General features: G+C 40.8%; 1 protein-coding gene across 1 annotated transcript in view; it reads left to right on the top strand.

Annotated features, from left to right (window-relative positions):
- The window catches only part of csgalnact1a (chondroitin sulfate N-acetylgalactosaminyltransferase 1a), a 34,093-nt gene that overhangs the window by 7,891 nt on the left and 11,967 nt on the right, over positions 1–14,235 (top strand). The window contains exons 2-4 of the mRNA XM_051413390.1: positions 4,942–6,301; positions 9,585–9,801; positions 11,826–11,927. Of these exons, the coding sequence (XP_051269350.1) occupies positions 5,500–6,301; positions 9,585–9,801; positions 11,826–11,927 (1,121 nt within the window). The 5' untranslated portion in view covers positions 4,942–5,499. The remainder of the gene's footprint in view (positions 1–4,941; positions 6,302–9,584; positions 9,802–11,825; positions 11,928–14,235) is intronic.

Below are 14,235 nucleotides of genomic sequence, written 5' to 3'. Positions count from 1 at the left end.
ATTTCATCTCTCTGTCTTTGACCCTCTCCCACTCTCGTCCCTGCATCTCTGTTTCTATTTCGAGCAGAGAGAAAGAAATATGTGATGAGGGGGAAAACACATTTATCAGTTAGCTGTGTCATCTTTGGAAGTGGAAGAAATGCGTCCTCTGTCTTGTTTCTCTGTTGGTAAACAAGCCTGACAGCACACAGATTTATTAGTTCTGTTATGCAAAGAGGATTTCGGCAAACACCGTTTCAGGAGATCTTTGATAGAGCCTGTGTTGGAGTTTCTTCTAACAGTTAAGGTTGAAACAAACACCAGGAAATTGTTATTGGGTGCTTGTCCTGCCAGACAGAGTTAGACAGGGAAGTCACAGTTCCACAGAGAGAAAAAACAGGAACTGTAAAGTTGCATGTCAGATTCATTGTGAGTTTTGGGCTGAGATATACTATAAGATAGTAATAATATACAAAGAGAAAATGTGCATAATTAAGGGTGAAGTCAGGTCAGGGTGTTCTAGTAAAGTGCCAAACGCAAAGTCACACATTCAAATGATGTAATTTCCTCTCAGTTTGGGTTTACTGGAAGTCTTAACTTTTTTTGGTTCTTGGGTGAAGCTCAGAAGTATCTAAGTATCTCATCAACAAAGTGTTCTGTGTAATATTCAAGTGGAAGACTTCAGGGAAACTGCTTAATAAAACTGAATAGTGACCCACATCCATGAGGCTGTACTCAGGCACAGTGGTGCTTTGAGCTATCTGCTAACATCAGCATGCAACTAACTTTGCTCATTAGCACTGGACACAAAGTCCAGCTAAGGCTGATGGGAATGTTATTAGTTTGGCACTTATTTGGTCATTAAAGAAGAAGTATTCGTCAAATTGAAATTTTGACGTGATGATTGCACTAGAAGAAAATTCATCCTGGGGGTGACGTGAATTTCTGTACAACATTTCACGGTGGTCCATCCGATAGTTGTTGAAGCATTTCACTCAAAACCACAAATGTGAACCTCATGGTGGCACTAGAGAAAAAGCTGGGTGATTTAAATTCATAAAGAGATGTCATCTGGGACACTGGAGGGCATGTGCTACAGGAAAAGTCAGGGGATCACTAACGTTATTAATATTGGACCCCCATGAATGTCTGTACAAAATTTACTTACAAGGCTATTGAGATATTTCAGTCTAGACCAAAATAGGTGACCAACTGATTTGCGATCATGGCATGCACGGCTAAAAACACTAAGGAAACTATACAATATTTCTAGCATAAGTTTAATGGAAATGCACAATATTTATTTTCTTAAATTTTTTAGATTATTTCTAGTAATATAATATTTGTTTTACACAATCTGTAAATGAAATCTAGTACAGTAACACAGAGCAGGAAATGACACACGCCTGTTTAGACATCCCACTACCAATAAAATCCAACATGATTATTTAGCTGCCAGTGTTCCTGTGTTGCAGCCATGCCTATCCCCATGGGGAGTCAAATAACCAGGACTGAATCAACTCATTCATTCCCGGAGAGACTCAGTGGTTTGACTGTTAGTCTCTGCTCATAAATCTCAGTCACACCAGCCTCCTTTCTGTGATGAATCTTTCTCTTGTAACTTAACAACAGGGATCGACTGCCTTTGCCACAGAGGAGCTGTACTTCTATTGTGTTTGTGACACATTTGGCAAAAGCAACACGTCTCAGCAGTGTCACTGGGGGGTGAAATGCAGAGCTGTCAAAAGACAGATATGTGTCATTATTGTTTTCGTATCATGTATGACATCAGAATACTATATTTAATATATTTATTGTGAAGCTAGATGTGAAGCTCAATACCATCTGTCCATTAAATATGAAGCTACAACCAGGACAGGACACAGTTAGGTTAGTTTAGCATATAGATTGGAAGGGGAAACAGCTAGTCAAAATCAGGATTAGTGCGGACAAAAACTAAAATGCAAAAATGACATTTTGTGGTTTTATGGGAATTTATGTCCTGGATTAGTTCTTGGCCGGGGCTCAGTGACTTTCGCATAACTCCCCGTAAAACCACATGTCTGGTCCGGTAAATACGAAGCTACAGCCAGCAGTCATTTAGCTTAGCTTTGCATAAGGCTGAAAATAGCTAGCCTGGCTCTGCCGAATGGTAACAAAATCCAAATTTTATAGTTTTTCTATAAATAGACATAATATGTTTAATCAGTGAGTGTTAAGTTATATTTTTTTAAGCTTGTTACAGAGGGTAGCTGTTCCCTAACTGTCTCCAGTCTTTATGCCAATTTAGCTCCTCAACTTTTGGTTGTAGCTTTAAATAATTTATCAAGATATTCACTGGTTCCCGTTGTTTAGATGTAAATTGAAAATCTTTGTGTGAATATCGTTCGTTGTCTGACAAAAACAGCCATTTGAAGCCATCACCTTGGACTCAACAACTTGTGATGGACATTTTTCACAATTTTCTGACATTTTACAGACAAAGTGATCAATTGGAAAAAATAATCAACAGTTGAATCGATTATTTTATTAGGTTTTTCTATCAGTAACTGTTTATTTTTGTAGAATGGATAACTATAAGTGGTATTTGTTTTAGGATTATGTGAAGATAAGCATGTTGTTCTGCTCCTCCTTACTGAATTTTTCCCAGTAAAAAGGCAAATTGACCTTCACAATGTCAGAATTAAGTGCATGATTTCATGCGCGAATGGTCTGTGGTCACTCTCACTATCATTAGTGTAGTTTGTTAGAGGAAGTCATGAAAGCAGGGAAGTCAAAGTCATCTGGGAGAAGTGATGCAATTATTTAAAGGTTCCCAGCTTGTGATCACATGGATACAATTATAATGAGAGCAGCTTGTGAACCAACGAGACAAGGCAATTGAACTGCCACCACACCATTAATGTCATGCCATATTTTTTCAGAGGATTTATGGACTCATATAATGACATCATGAGGATTTTGCTGTAATTGAAAGGATGATACTCCATCACAGCAGCCATGCTTCACTCTCCGGCTCTCACTCACCCACTTTTCCCAGAGCACCCTTTCCTCAAACATTTTCTAAGTCGGCAGTGGAGGTCCTGCTGGAGAGACGCCCTGTCTCTCCTGATTCAGCCGTCTGTTAGAGCACAGTCCAGTATTCACTCCTGCCATATACTAATCCTTTCATTAGACTGGGCTTCAGGCAGCCCTGTCAAAGAGCTGACTGTGTGAGGAGTCAAGAGAGACTGAGACTGATACACAGAGATACATTTACAGATACGCACTGTAACTCAAACACCGAAACACCTTCCCACACACACACACACACACACACACACACATACATGGGTATATATTTATATATATATATATATATATATATGCATACTCCAGACTCATTATCACGTTCACACGTACAAATACGCTTCAATGTCACTCACCTTTTCTGTACTGGTGTTGGGTATAAAATAGCATTTGTCCTCTTATATTATGGCTATATTTGTTAATGATCACATTATGATCACCTTTTTCGGGGCATGAGCTGCACAGAGCTGATCTTTCCATCTTGGATTGTTTCATTTGAAGGATTTTTAGAGGCCTGAAGAGATTGAAGTTTTTCACAAGAGAAAAATAAATATCAGAGAACGATGAGATTAAAAATATATAGATGTTCTGTGTATTATAGATATTATTTTTCCTTTTTGTTCCCTAGGAAAAGGAATAAATAGACTGCTTGTCGAGAGTTAGATAAAAAGATTACACTCTCATGTCTCTACACTAGATATGGAGCAAGAGCCAGAAACCTTGTTAGCTTAGCATAAAGACTGGAAACAGAGGTAAGCAGCTAGCACGGCTCTGTCCAAAGGTAATAACTTATCATTTTTACTCTTTGGATTTTGTACGAATTTAACAAACAATGTTAATTTGTGCTATCTAGCTTTTTACCCCTGATTCCAGTGTTTGTGCTAAGCTATGCTAACATGCAACTGGCTTTAGTCTTATATTTAAAGCAGCAGTTCAACATTTTGGAAGATACGCGTATTCGCTTTCTGGCAGAGAGTTAGATGAAACAATTTATACCACTATCAGGTGCTGGTCAAGAAATAGTCAGTTGTTTCACTTGATTTTTCAGTTGTTTCCCCTTTGCTTCAAGTCTTTATGCTTAATTAAACATCTGGCTCTCGCTTCATATTTAATGGACTGTGGTCCTGTTTTTTTCTTGGCACCCCTTGAGGGGTACTGACCCCCCCAGGATGGAAGCCACTGATTTAGATGGCTAATTGTCTGTTCTGAACTATGCCGAATGACGTCATCTTTGCAGGGTCACTGTGGGAAACAGGAGCAACCAGAGGTTTGTCCTCTGGGCTTAAAATAAATAGAGACACTTTATTTGGAAGTGTTGCCTTTGTATCGGTCATTCAAATACCACATTAAAAAAATGCTTCAAGATGAATGCAATGGTTTTTAATAGGCAAGGATATCTTTTGGGGTCTCTGGAAAGAGATATTGTATCTCAAGATGCACTGTGGTTAAATAAAACTTAAATAAATAAATGGAGAGCAGTCCAGCAGCATCACACCACAGTCGCTCACTGTATATACTGTGGGTATAGATAGAAAAATGTATGCATATGTCCCACTTTGCTCCATGTCCACCAAACAAACACTCACCATAACACACATACACTGGCACTTTTAAGCACACACCCTTGTACTCTGCCTCATATTCTCACACATTAGTGACAACGTTGTTTTAAAGGAGCTGCAGTCCTGAATAAATGCTTGGTTTGGCAAAGGCAGTTAAAGTCTTTGCCATCATAAGCTAACATGTGAAAGTAGCCTGGCTTGTTTCTGACTTCGAAATGACACAAGTAATGTGGTTGTGACAGATGTTGGTGTAGGTCAAGATGTCAAGAAGAAAGATTGTCTCTCTTATGACAAACCTGTCTGTCTCTCTCCTTTCTGTTGTCTCTGTTAGGTAAACAACATGAGGAAACCACCGCTGGCCAGCGAGGATTTGCTTTCTCATGTAATTTAGCATTTTTTCCCCATGCATCACCTTGCTTCATCCGGACTGATGTGGCAGAATATTCAACCGTTCCGAGACATTTTTTCCTGGGAGTCTGCGCCTGTGCTCGGTAACAGGCAGGCAGACAGGAAGAGGACATCATGGACTGACTGAGAGAGTCCATGCAAACAGATGAGTCACATATGAGAGATGATGATGTAACAATGCAATGATGTCTTCAAGCAGACTATGGAGCTAACTGGATCAGCAGAGAGGGAGAAAGTGGATTTTTTTTACAAGTTTTTGACCCTCATGTGTTCATTTTGCCAATGACAAGTTACAGTCTCAGGCAGTGGAGAGGCAATGACCTAATTCAGATTAAATGACCTCATACTGATAAGTAGCTGGCCTCCTCACTGGGTGATGGAACATAATCACAAATGGACTCTTATCATCGTGGCTGGAGTGTGTGAGGTTACATGATATTTCTGTGTTTGTGTGGATGGCTGTTTTACTCTACATGTAGCGATGTTGCGGCGTGGACTCTTAGCCTGGGTCTCCCGTGTTGGAGGTGTGCTGGTGCTCCTCTGCTGCTCCCTGTCGCTACTCTATGTGATGACCTGTAGTCCGCCACACTCTGATGATCCTCCTTCAAGTCATGCTCTGCCCCGCGCTGGACCCATCCACCCCAGTCTGGGGGGCACAGGACCAGGTATCGGAGCAGGAGCAGGTGGGACCGGAGGAGCCCGAGCTGGGGCTGCTCAAAGCGGTGGACCCCCCGGCGTCCAATCTTATCAGGTGCTCCTCCAAGAGCGCGAGGAGCAGCACCGCCTCCACATCTCCTCCTTGAAGAAGCAGATAGCTCAGCTCAAGGAGGCTTTGCAGGAGCGTAGCCAGCAGCTGAAAGGAGTGCAGGAGAGCCTGAAGAGAGCTGCCGGAGGTCCAGCAGTGGGACAGGAAGCTGGGGCTGGTTCGCAGGGTGGTGGTCTCGGGGAGGCTCAAGGTCCCAAGAGCCAGCAGACGGACCTCCAGGAGTTCCTGCGGAGCCAGATGTCGAAAGCCGAGGTGAGCGCCGGCACCAGGCTGCCCAGTGAGTATGCGGTGGTGGCCTTTGAGAGTTTCACCCTGCAGAGGGTGTACCAGCTGGAGATGGGGCTGACGCGTCACCCAGAGGAGAAACCTGTGAGGAAGGACAAGAGAGAGGAGCTGGGGGAGGTGCTGGAGATGGCCCTGCACAGTCTCAACACGCCGTCATCCCAGCAAGACAGCAGGATTGCAGCAGAAAAGTCTCAAACAAGCAAAGTGTACTCAATGTCTGACTTCATAGAAGGTGAGAACACATCAGATGTCTTTTGTGTCAAATTACTTTTATTTACAACTTATTTGCAATTATGTTTTCAAAGAAATCCAAAGCCGCCTGGATTACGTTTTCTGAACTTTTGTATGGTAATATTTAGGCAGTGGTCGCACTTGGACTTGGACTTAAGGATTTGGGATCATAACAGAAAAATAGAAGAAAAAACATATTAATTAACATTTAACTGAAACAAAGAGCTTTCCCTAAGTTTAAAATTTAACCATCACAAGATGCACCGGCCAATCAGTGTGCATTTGGAAAATACAGATGTTTATGTGCGGCTGTCTTGTAGGTAACAATGTAACATTTGCCATCACAACATAATTGGGAAAACAAATTAACAGTATTTAAACTTCCTGGCCGCAAAGTTGCATATTAACAACATTCTTGCTACATCCAAACATTATACTCCACTTTATTCTTCAACTCTGTGTAATTTAGATTTTTTTTTTGTGTACGTGTATGCATGCATGGATTCCTGCAAGGTCAGAAATATAGTTTGTTTGTGTACAAGTACAGCCAGGATATCCTCCTAGTTTGTTCTGCTCAGCCTTGATCACAACCTCACAAAATGAACCCAGCTGCTCCTTATTCACATGGAGCATCTTTTTCAAACGCAGTATTTTGTGTGTGTGTGTGTGTGTGTGTGTGTGTGTGTGTGTGTGTGTGTGTGTGTGTGTGTGTGTGTGTGTGTGTGTGTGTGTATCTGCTCTTTGAAGGTCACCACCTTCAGTGTGTGAGTGGGTGGAGGTTTTAAAGTGAGTAATAGGGGCACCTGGCTTGGAAGAAATGAGCCATAGGTCACTACGGAGCCTCTTGCATGTGTATGAGCTTGTGTGTGGTCCTGTGTAATCCATGTGTGTGTTTATGTGACGGTGATTTTAATAGATGTGCATAGATATCTGTGTGTATTCACATTAACAGCTTGTACAAGTCCTCAACAAGACAACAGGACTGTGCAGTCAGTAATGAAATAGTGTCTCCGTCCTGCTCATATTTTGCTTTTAATACTCCTTAATGGACATTGATTTTAAGCAAATCTTGAATAAGCAGGGATTTATCCAACCAGCCAGATGAGTGAAAGGCAATCTAGATTGCCAGACTGACAAAAGCATCTTCGGGGAGCTTTCAGGGCTGCATTAGCAAGCTAGTGAGCTGAAACTGCACACAAACAGTGGAGGTATGCAAAACGAACTCACCAACCGCTTAGTCCTTAGAAAGGGACAGAAAAGTGCAGTTAGACAGAAAGACAGAGACAGGAAGTGAAGGCATTTAGTCTAAATTGTTCAGCATATTTACTAAATGAAAGCTTATCGTGCCCCTCTGGGAAATGAGGCCTCCCATCACAGGAAGCTGCCCCACTTAACAGGAAGGCCTTCATTTCAAGCTGCTATCTGACTATAAATCTTTGCCCACAGACATCTTTCTGTTCTCTCATCATTTTCTGACTTGCTCTTCACTTTCTTTTTATTCTTTATTTCCTTCGTCTATCTGCCTGTCTCTATGCTCTTTTTCTGTCGTCCAAGCTCTCTTTGAACACAATGTCTCGTTCTCTGCCTTCCTCTCCATGTCTGTTTCTTTTCTCTCTTTTCACTTCTCACTTTATGTGTTCTAGTTCCCTTTTCTTTATGACCCCAACAACCACAGTACGTCTATTTGCAAGTAATATTCCTTATAATAGCAGAGTAATACACAAACAAATTCTCTCTTGAGGAACAAGAAAATTGGTCTGGATAACCAGAATTGCCTCTCTTTCAGTGTATGTGTGTTGTTGGTGTTTTTATGTGTATGAACAGTTATGGCTCTTTGCCCAGCAGCAGACTGCATGAACAATGTCTCATGTGGCCTCATGTGCTCTCTGTTTTTCCCCACATACACACAGTATTAGTCTGTCACAGAGAATTGTGCACAGAGAAATAATGATAAAGCTGGTGCAAAAAATGTCCCCTTAAAAAATGTTTATTTTTCAGAGAAATTTCTAAGATTAGATAGTAAAAAACTCACTAACTAAGGGAAAAACATGATCCTTAGCACAGAAATCTCAAGGGATTTAAACAAAAGCCGCACCCTGGAGAAAACAAGAAAAACAAATTCACTGCGACAAAGAAAGAAAGAAAGAAAGAAAGAAAGAAAGAAAGAAAGAAAAACTACAGGCACAGAAACTAACACTCACTGGTTTTCACCTGCGTTCATACATCTTTGTAAGTCAATATGTTGATATGTAACGTTAATTTACATCATATTATTTCCCCAGAGTTGCTAGAACTTCAATAATTGTAAATGTTTATTTACAGCTATAAGATTTCTAGGTTCTTGCAGAGAGTTAAATGGGAAGATTAATACCACTCTTATGTCTGTCTGTAATATATCTTAGTCAGGAGACCATTAGCTTAGCTTAGCATAAAAAGTGGAAGCAGGTAGAAAGAGCAGGCCTGACTAACCAGCACAAAAAATAATACACAGAGGCAGATTTATAAGGGGGCACATAACCCCCCATAAAACCCACAAATGATTGTTTTTACTTGGCTCTATAAATGTTGGTCGGTCCGCCTCTTTGGTACTGACTGAAATATCTCAACTAGAGATAAAAGACGTCCTCTGTCCCCAGATGATGAATCTGTCCTCCTTTTCCTATAGTGCCATTTTTGGCTCTTTATGAAATCTATTGGATGCATTGCCAAAGTATATTTGTTAGAGACACACATGCCCTCAGGAGGATTTGTAATGAATTGGATGATCCCTTAACATTTCATATAGCACCATCATCAGGTCAGAATGTGATAATACTTTGGTTTAAGACTAAATATCTGCAAATCTAATGACATTCCCATCAGTCCCAGCTGTACATTGTGTTTGGCACCAATTAGCAAATGTTAGGATGTTAACAGGCTAAACTTGTGATTATTGATATTATACCTGCTTACAATAACATGGTAGCATTTAGCTCAAAGCATTACAGTGTCACAGAGCTGCTAACATGACCATAGATTCTTCAAACAGAGCCGGGCTAGCTGTTTCCACCTGCTCTCAGTCTTTATGCTGAGTAAGGTAAGTGTATGCTGGCTGTAGTTTCATATTTAAGTAGTATTAATCTTCCCATCTAACTGTCAGCAGGAAATCAAAAAATCATGGTCCTTTAAACAGGTGTATATACTGAATATTACTGTTATACATACATTTAGCTGCTGATTATCACAAAAACTAAATCTTAAGTTTGTTTGGTCGTGAGTTTATGTCTGTTTGTCTCACCCATCAGGTATCACCCGCACAGAGAGGGACAAAGGGACGCTGTACGAGCTGACCTTCAGGGGGGAGTCAAGCAATGAATTCAGGCGTCTGGTCCTCTTTCGTCCCTTTGGACCACTGATGAAGGTGAAAAACGAGCGGGTGGACACAGTCAATGTCCCGATCAACATCATTGTCCCGCTGTCCAGACGCACAGACAAGTTCAAACAGTTCATGCATAATTTCAGGTGAGACTTTTCCTTTTCTGAAAATGTTGACGTGTTTATTCTGGTTTGAGCTGTTGCAGTCTCACACAATGGATGTGACATAAACAGAAGCGCCACAGTAAATTATGGAAGACGATTCTTTGTGTCACACATAACTAATTCAGGAAAACGTGATACGCTGTTTTTCAAACCCAGTTTTAATTCCAGTTTTACATTTTAATTGGGCAGACAGGGACAAGGAGTGGGAGAGATTAGAGGAAAGAGGCGTTTTTTTCCCTTTTTTTGAAGGAACATATGATTAACATTTTCAAACTGCACATGTAGTCTCATCAGTTATTTTATTTTGGTGCTCGTCGGCATAATCAGAATGTAAACAAATCTGAGCGAGGCTTAAATGATTCAGACAAAAATATGAAAAAAGATGCAGTTACTGATCCCAGTTCAGTTTTTCTCAGTCACCACATGCCCGCAGGAAATGTAATTTCATACATACTTTTAATCAGCATCTCAAATACCACAAATAGTTCCAGGCTAGTGTCTCTATGTGGTAAAACCATGAAGAATTTTTGATAAAGCCAACTTTGAAGGGAAGCCAAATCTCATCAGCTAACAGTAAAGAGTGCCTGTTCCAGCTCCACAGTCCGTCATCGTCAGTTGAGGAAACATCCGCCTTAATGTCTGTGATTTATTGTGCTGCCGCCGCTGCTTATCACAGCTCTTTTTACATGGTAAATCCTGCTTAGTAGCAGTGTTGCAGCCCATTAAAATGCCCCCCTGGGCAGACCAGCAGTAGTTGATATACAGCATGGCAAGAAGTGTACTTACTTGAAAGACTTGGCAAGTCGCTGAGCAAACACTACTACCCTCATCCATATTAAAGGTGTACCAGGAGAAATTGTATGTTGTGGGGGTGTGTGTGTGTGTGTGTGTGTGTGTGTGTGTGTGTGTGTGTGTGTGTGTGTTTAGGATATGATAACATTGAGTAACTGTATATTTATCAAATATTCTTTATTCACATTCACAACAGCATTTATGATGCACTGTGATATGTTTCCCAAGTGCAGAATATAGAGATAAAACATGGATTCATACAAACACAAACGAACATTGCAAACAAGCACAATATTTCTCTTACTACATGATGAAATAATTGTAACTCTTTTTTTCTACCTTGGAGTCCCAGTGACAAAATGAAGAATGTCTCATCAGATCCCAGCAAAAAATCAATTACTACTAATAATGCCGGCATTTAGAGAAAGGCTTAACCACAACGGCATCTACAATGAAAAATCGTATTATTCATGGCTACTCAGTATCCTCTGCACGTATTTAGTCATTTTTAAGCATCTTGTATTCATCTGTTTTATGAGACATTTTCCTTCCATGTGTTTCTGGGGAAAATTCTGACAAATGTGTGTGTGCTGTTGGAGAGGAGGTGAATTATATTCAGCATGTGTGTGATGTATTTGACATGTTTCCATCAAAGTGCCTGCAGGCATCTCCCACCTGGTCTCTCTTTCACTCGCACACAATCTCTCCCTGTGCTTTAACATAGAGTCAGAATGAGAAGAGCCAGGATTAATAGCTGAAAATAAAGATTATTTTCATAAGACATTAAAATGTCTATTATTTTTGTTAATTCATCAGTGAATCCTTTAGTCTATAAATGTCAGGGAATAGTGAAAAAATAACATTAGAATCTCCCAGATCCAAAGGTCTTTTTAATGCACGTTTTGTCTAACTAACAGCCCAAACCCCAAAAAGATCAAATTCACAGTGAAAAGAAGCATTCAGGAGCTGAAACCAGCAAATGCTTGACATTTTTTCTTAATGAATGTTAATCATTTATCTATAAATTATCTGAATTGTTATTGGACTAATCATTCCACCACTTCAAAGAATAAAACAGCAATACACCAAATCCTTCTTTTTAAAAACTCTAATTTGACCACAGAGCTCTTCCTTCCTGTAATTCAACCCTGCTCAGTTTGAGATCGCTTTCATCCATAATGTCTCTTCCTCTGTGTGTTTGTGTGTACGTAAAGGGAAGTCTGTGTGCGCCAGGACGGCCGGGTCCATCTGACGGTGGTGTATTTTGGGAAAGAGCAGATGAGCGAAGTCCGCAGCACTCTGGAGAACACGTCCAGGTGGGTTGAAACCACAGCCAAGATCAGATCTTTGAATTGGAGGCCAAACACAGAATATGGAAGGCAATATGTGTAATGAAATGAACGCTACCGCAGTCATGCACCCGCTCTCAGAAGCAGACGCTGTAAAAATATTTTTTACACACACACCAGAAACCTCTCTTTTTCACATTCTGTAATCTCTCTCTCACGACACACACACAAAACACACACACCTCCTGGCTCGGCGTCCTGCCACAGCCAGTCATCTGTCTGATGAATAATGGAGCAGTGTGCCACCCACACTGAGGAGCTGAGAGCTACCAGCCAACACAGATAAATTACAACAGACCTGTGATCATCCCTGACTCATGCTAAACCTCTCACATGGGCCTCGACACCCACACCTCTGGAGACGATCGCCGTCGGCTCATCAGAAGTCAGATCTACTGTGGATTGAGCCACAGATTCCCTGAGGGGGTTGCTATGGTGATTCTTGTCGATTCCCAGCCCCGAAGGTTTTTGTGTGGCCTTGAATCAGTTGGATCTCTGGTATCACACAGCGTCTCTTTGTCCCTCTGTGTCTCTCCCTGCTGCTGTCGCTGAGGGGAACTGTGAAGATAAAAAAGGCAGCGTTAAATACACTTGGAGTGAAGTGTAAAGAATGCAAAATCATGTGAACATATAACAGGCCTGTAATAATATAGTTTTTAGTGTGGAAGAGTTCTTAAAGGAGTGAGTGAGAAGGTTTGTGAGAGATCACACTGAATGAAAAGCAGTTGGAGCAGAGGTAAGTGGAGGTACAGCCAGAGTGTTGGATTAAGTACAGTGTAATTTTTCTCTCTGAGCAGCAGCAGCTCTGACTTGAACTCTTTTAGGCTTTTTGTATTCTTCTCACAGCCTAACAATGCATTCATCAGTTTTGGAGCAGCTTATCTGGGTCTGAATCAGTGGCTGTAATCAACTCTGTACTGCCCCTTTCTTTATCTGGCTTTCAGACTGTGGTTGAAATGAATAGGGAATCATCATTGGAAGAACTACCTGTGGTTCCATTATCTTCCAGGCAGACACACACATACAGTATAGGCACAGATGCAGTCACAAACTGCATATAGGCTCACAGAGGAAGATGCATGCATGTGTGTGCAGTTGTTTTGCAACTGAGCATTATCTTTACCAAGATAACTATTGATTTATTTTGATGAATAAGTTGTTTAGTCTATAAAATAATGAAAGCAGCGAGTTGCCCCGAGTGTGTGGAGTTGAGAAAGTTGGCAGGGTTTAAACTTCTCTGTCTACTGTAGACTATGCACTATTTTTCAATTTTTCCACATCACTTGCAACACTATGAATACCTTCCAGGAGAGACCGAAAATGTGTCCCGGTATCCCCATTTATAAAATATATTGTAACTCGCTCCATGTGTGAGTGTGGCCATTTGGCACAGCTATATACACTTTTTGTCCTCAGATGTGGTCAGACAACATGTCGCACAAACTAGTTCTTTTAGAACCCGACCCTCAGGCACAGCAGTGCTTTGAGCTAATGCTAATGTCAGCAAGCTGACACACATACAATCGCAGGCATAACATGCTGATGTGAAGGTGTAATGTGTACAGTTTAGCAAGTTAGCATGTCAACACGAACTAGAACTAAATACTGGCTTGTCATAAACCAAAGTATCGGACATATTAAAATTCTGACGTGATGATGATTCGAGAGGAAACATTAGGGGATCGCCAAAGTTATGACCATTCATCCTCTGGGGAACATCCATATTTCATGGCAATATTCCAATAGTTTTCAATACATTTCACTAAAATCCTCAAATGTGGACTTTATGGTGGCGTTAAAGGAAAAGTCAGGGGATCACCAAAGTCTTTAGGATACATTATCTGGACATATCAAATGTTTGTGCAAATCCATCTGGTAGATGTTGAGACATTTCACTGGATAAGTGAAAACTTTGACATCCTGGTGGCACTAGAGGAAATTCAAATTCATTAGGACACATCCTCATGAATGTCTGTATCAAATTTCATGGTAATCCATCCAGTAGTTGTTGAGATATTTCAGTATGAACCAAAGTGATGGAGCAACCAACGGACTGACACACAAACCGACGCTGTCATCCCTTGAGCCATGCCCCTATCATGGCTAAAAGCAAAGCACAAACCAATCCATTTTGGGTAATTTCACGTGATAAATGGCTTTGAATTAATCAATTATCACAATTGTCACACTAATTGACTTAACTGCCCACATGCATGCAAATACTAACAAATGCTCTTAAACTAATTCCAATTTTAACCCTAAAAACCAAACCTTA

This window comes from Dicentrarchus labrax, unplaced genomic scaffold (assembly GCF_905237075.1).
Source record: "Dicentrarchus labrax unplaced genomic scaffold, dlabrax2021, whole genome shotgun sequence".
Classification (NCBI taxonomy): Eukaryota; Metazoa; Chordata; class Actinopteri; family Moronidae; genus Dicentrarchus; species Dicentrarchus labrax.
This window is presented reverse-complemented; position numbering and strand designations above follow the sequence as displayed.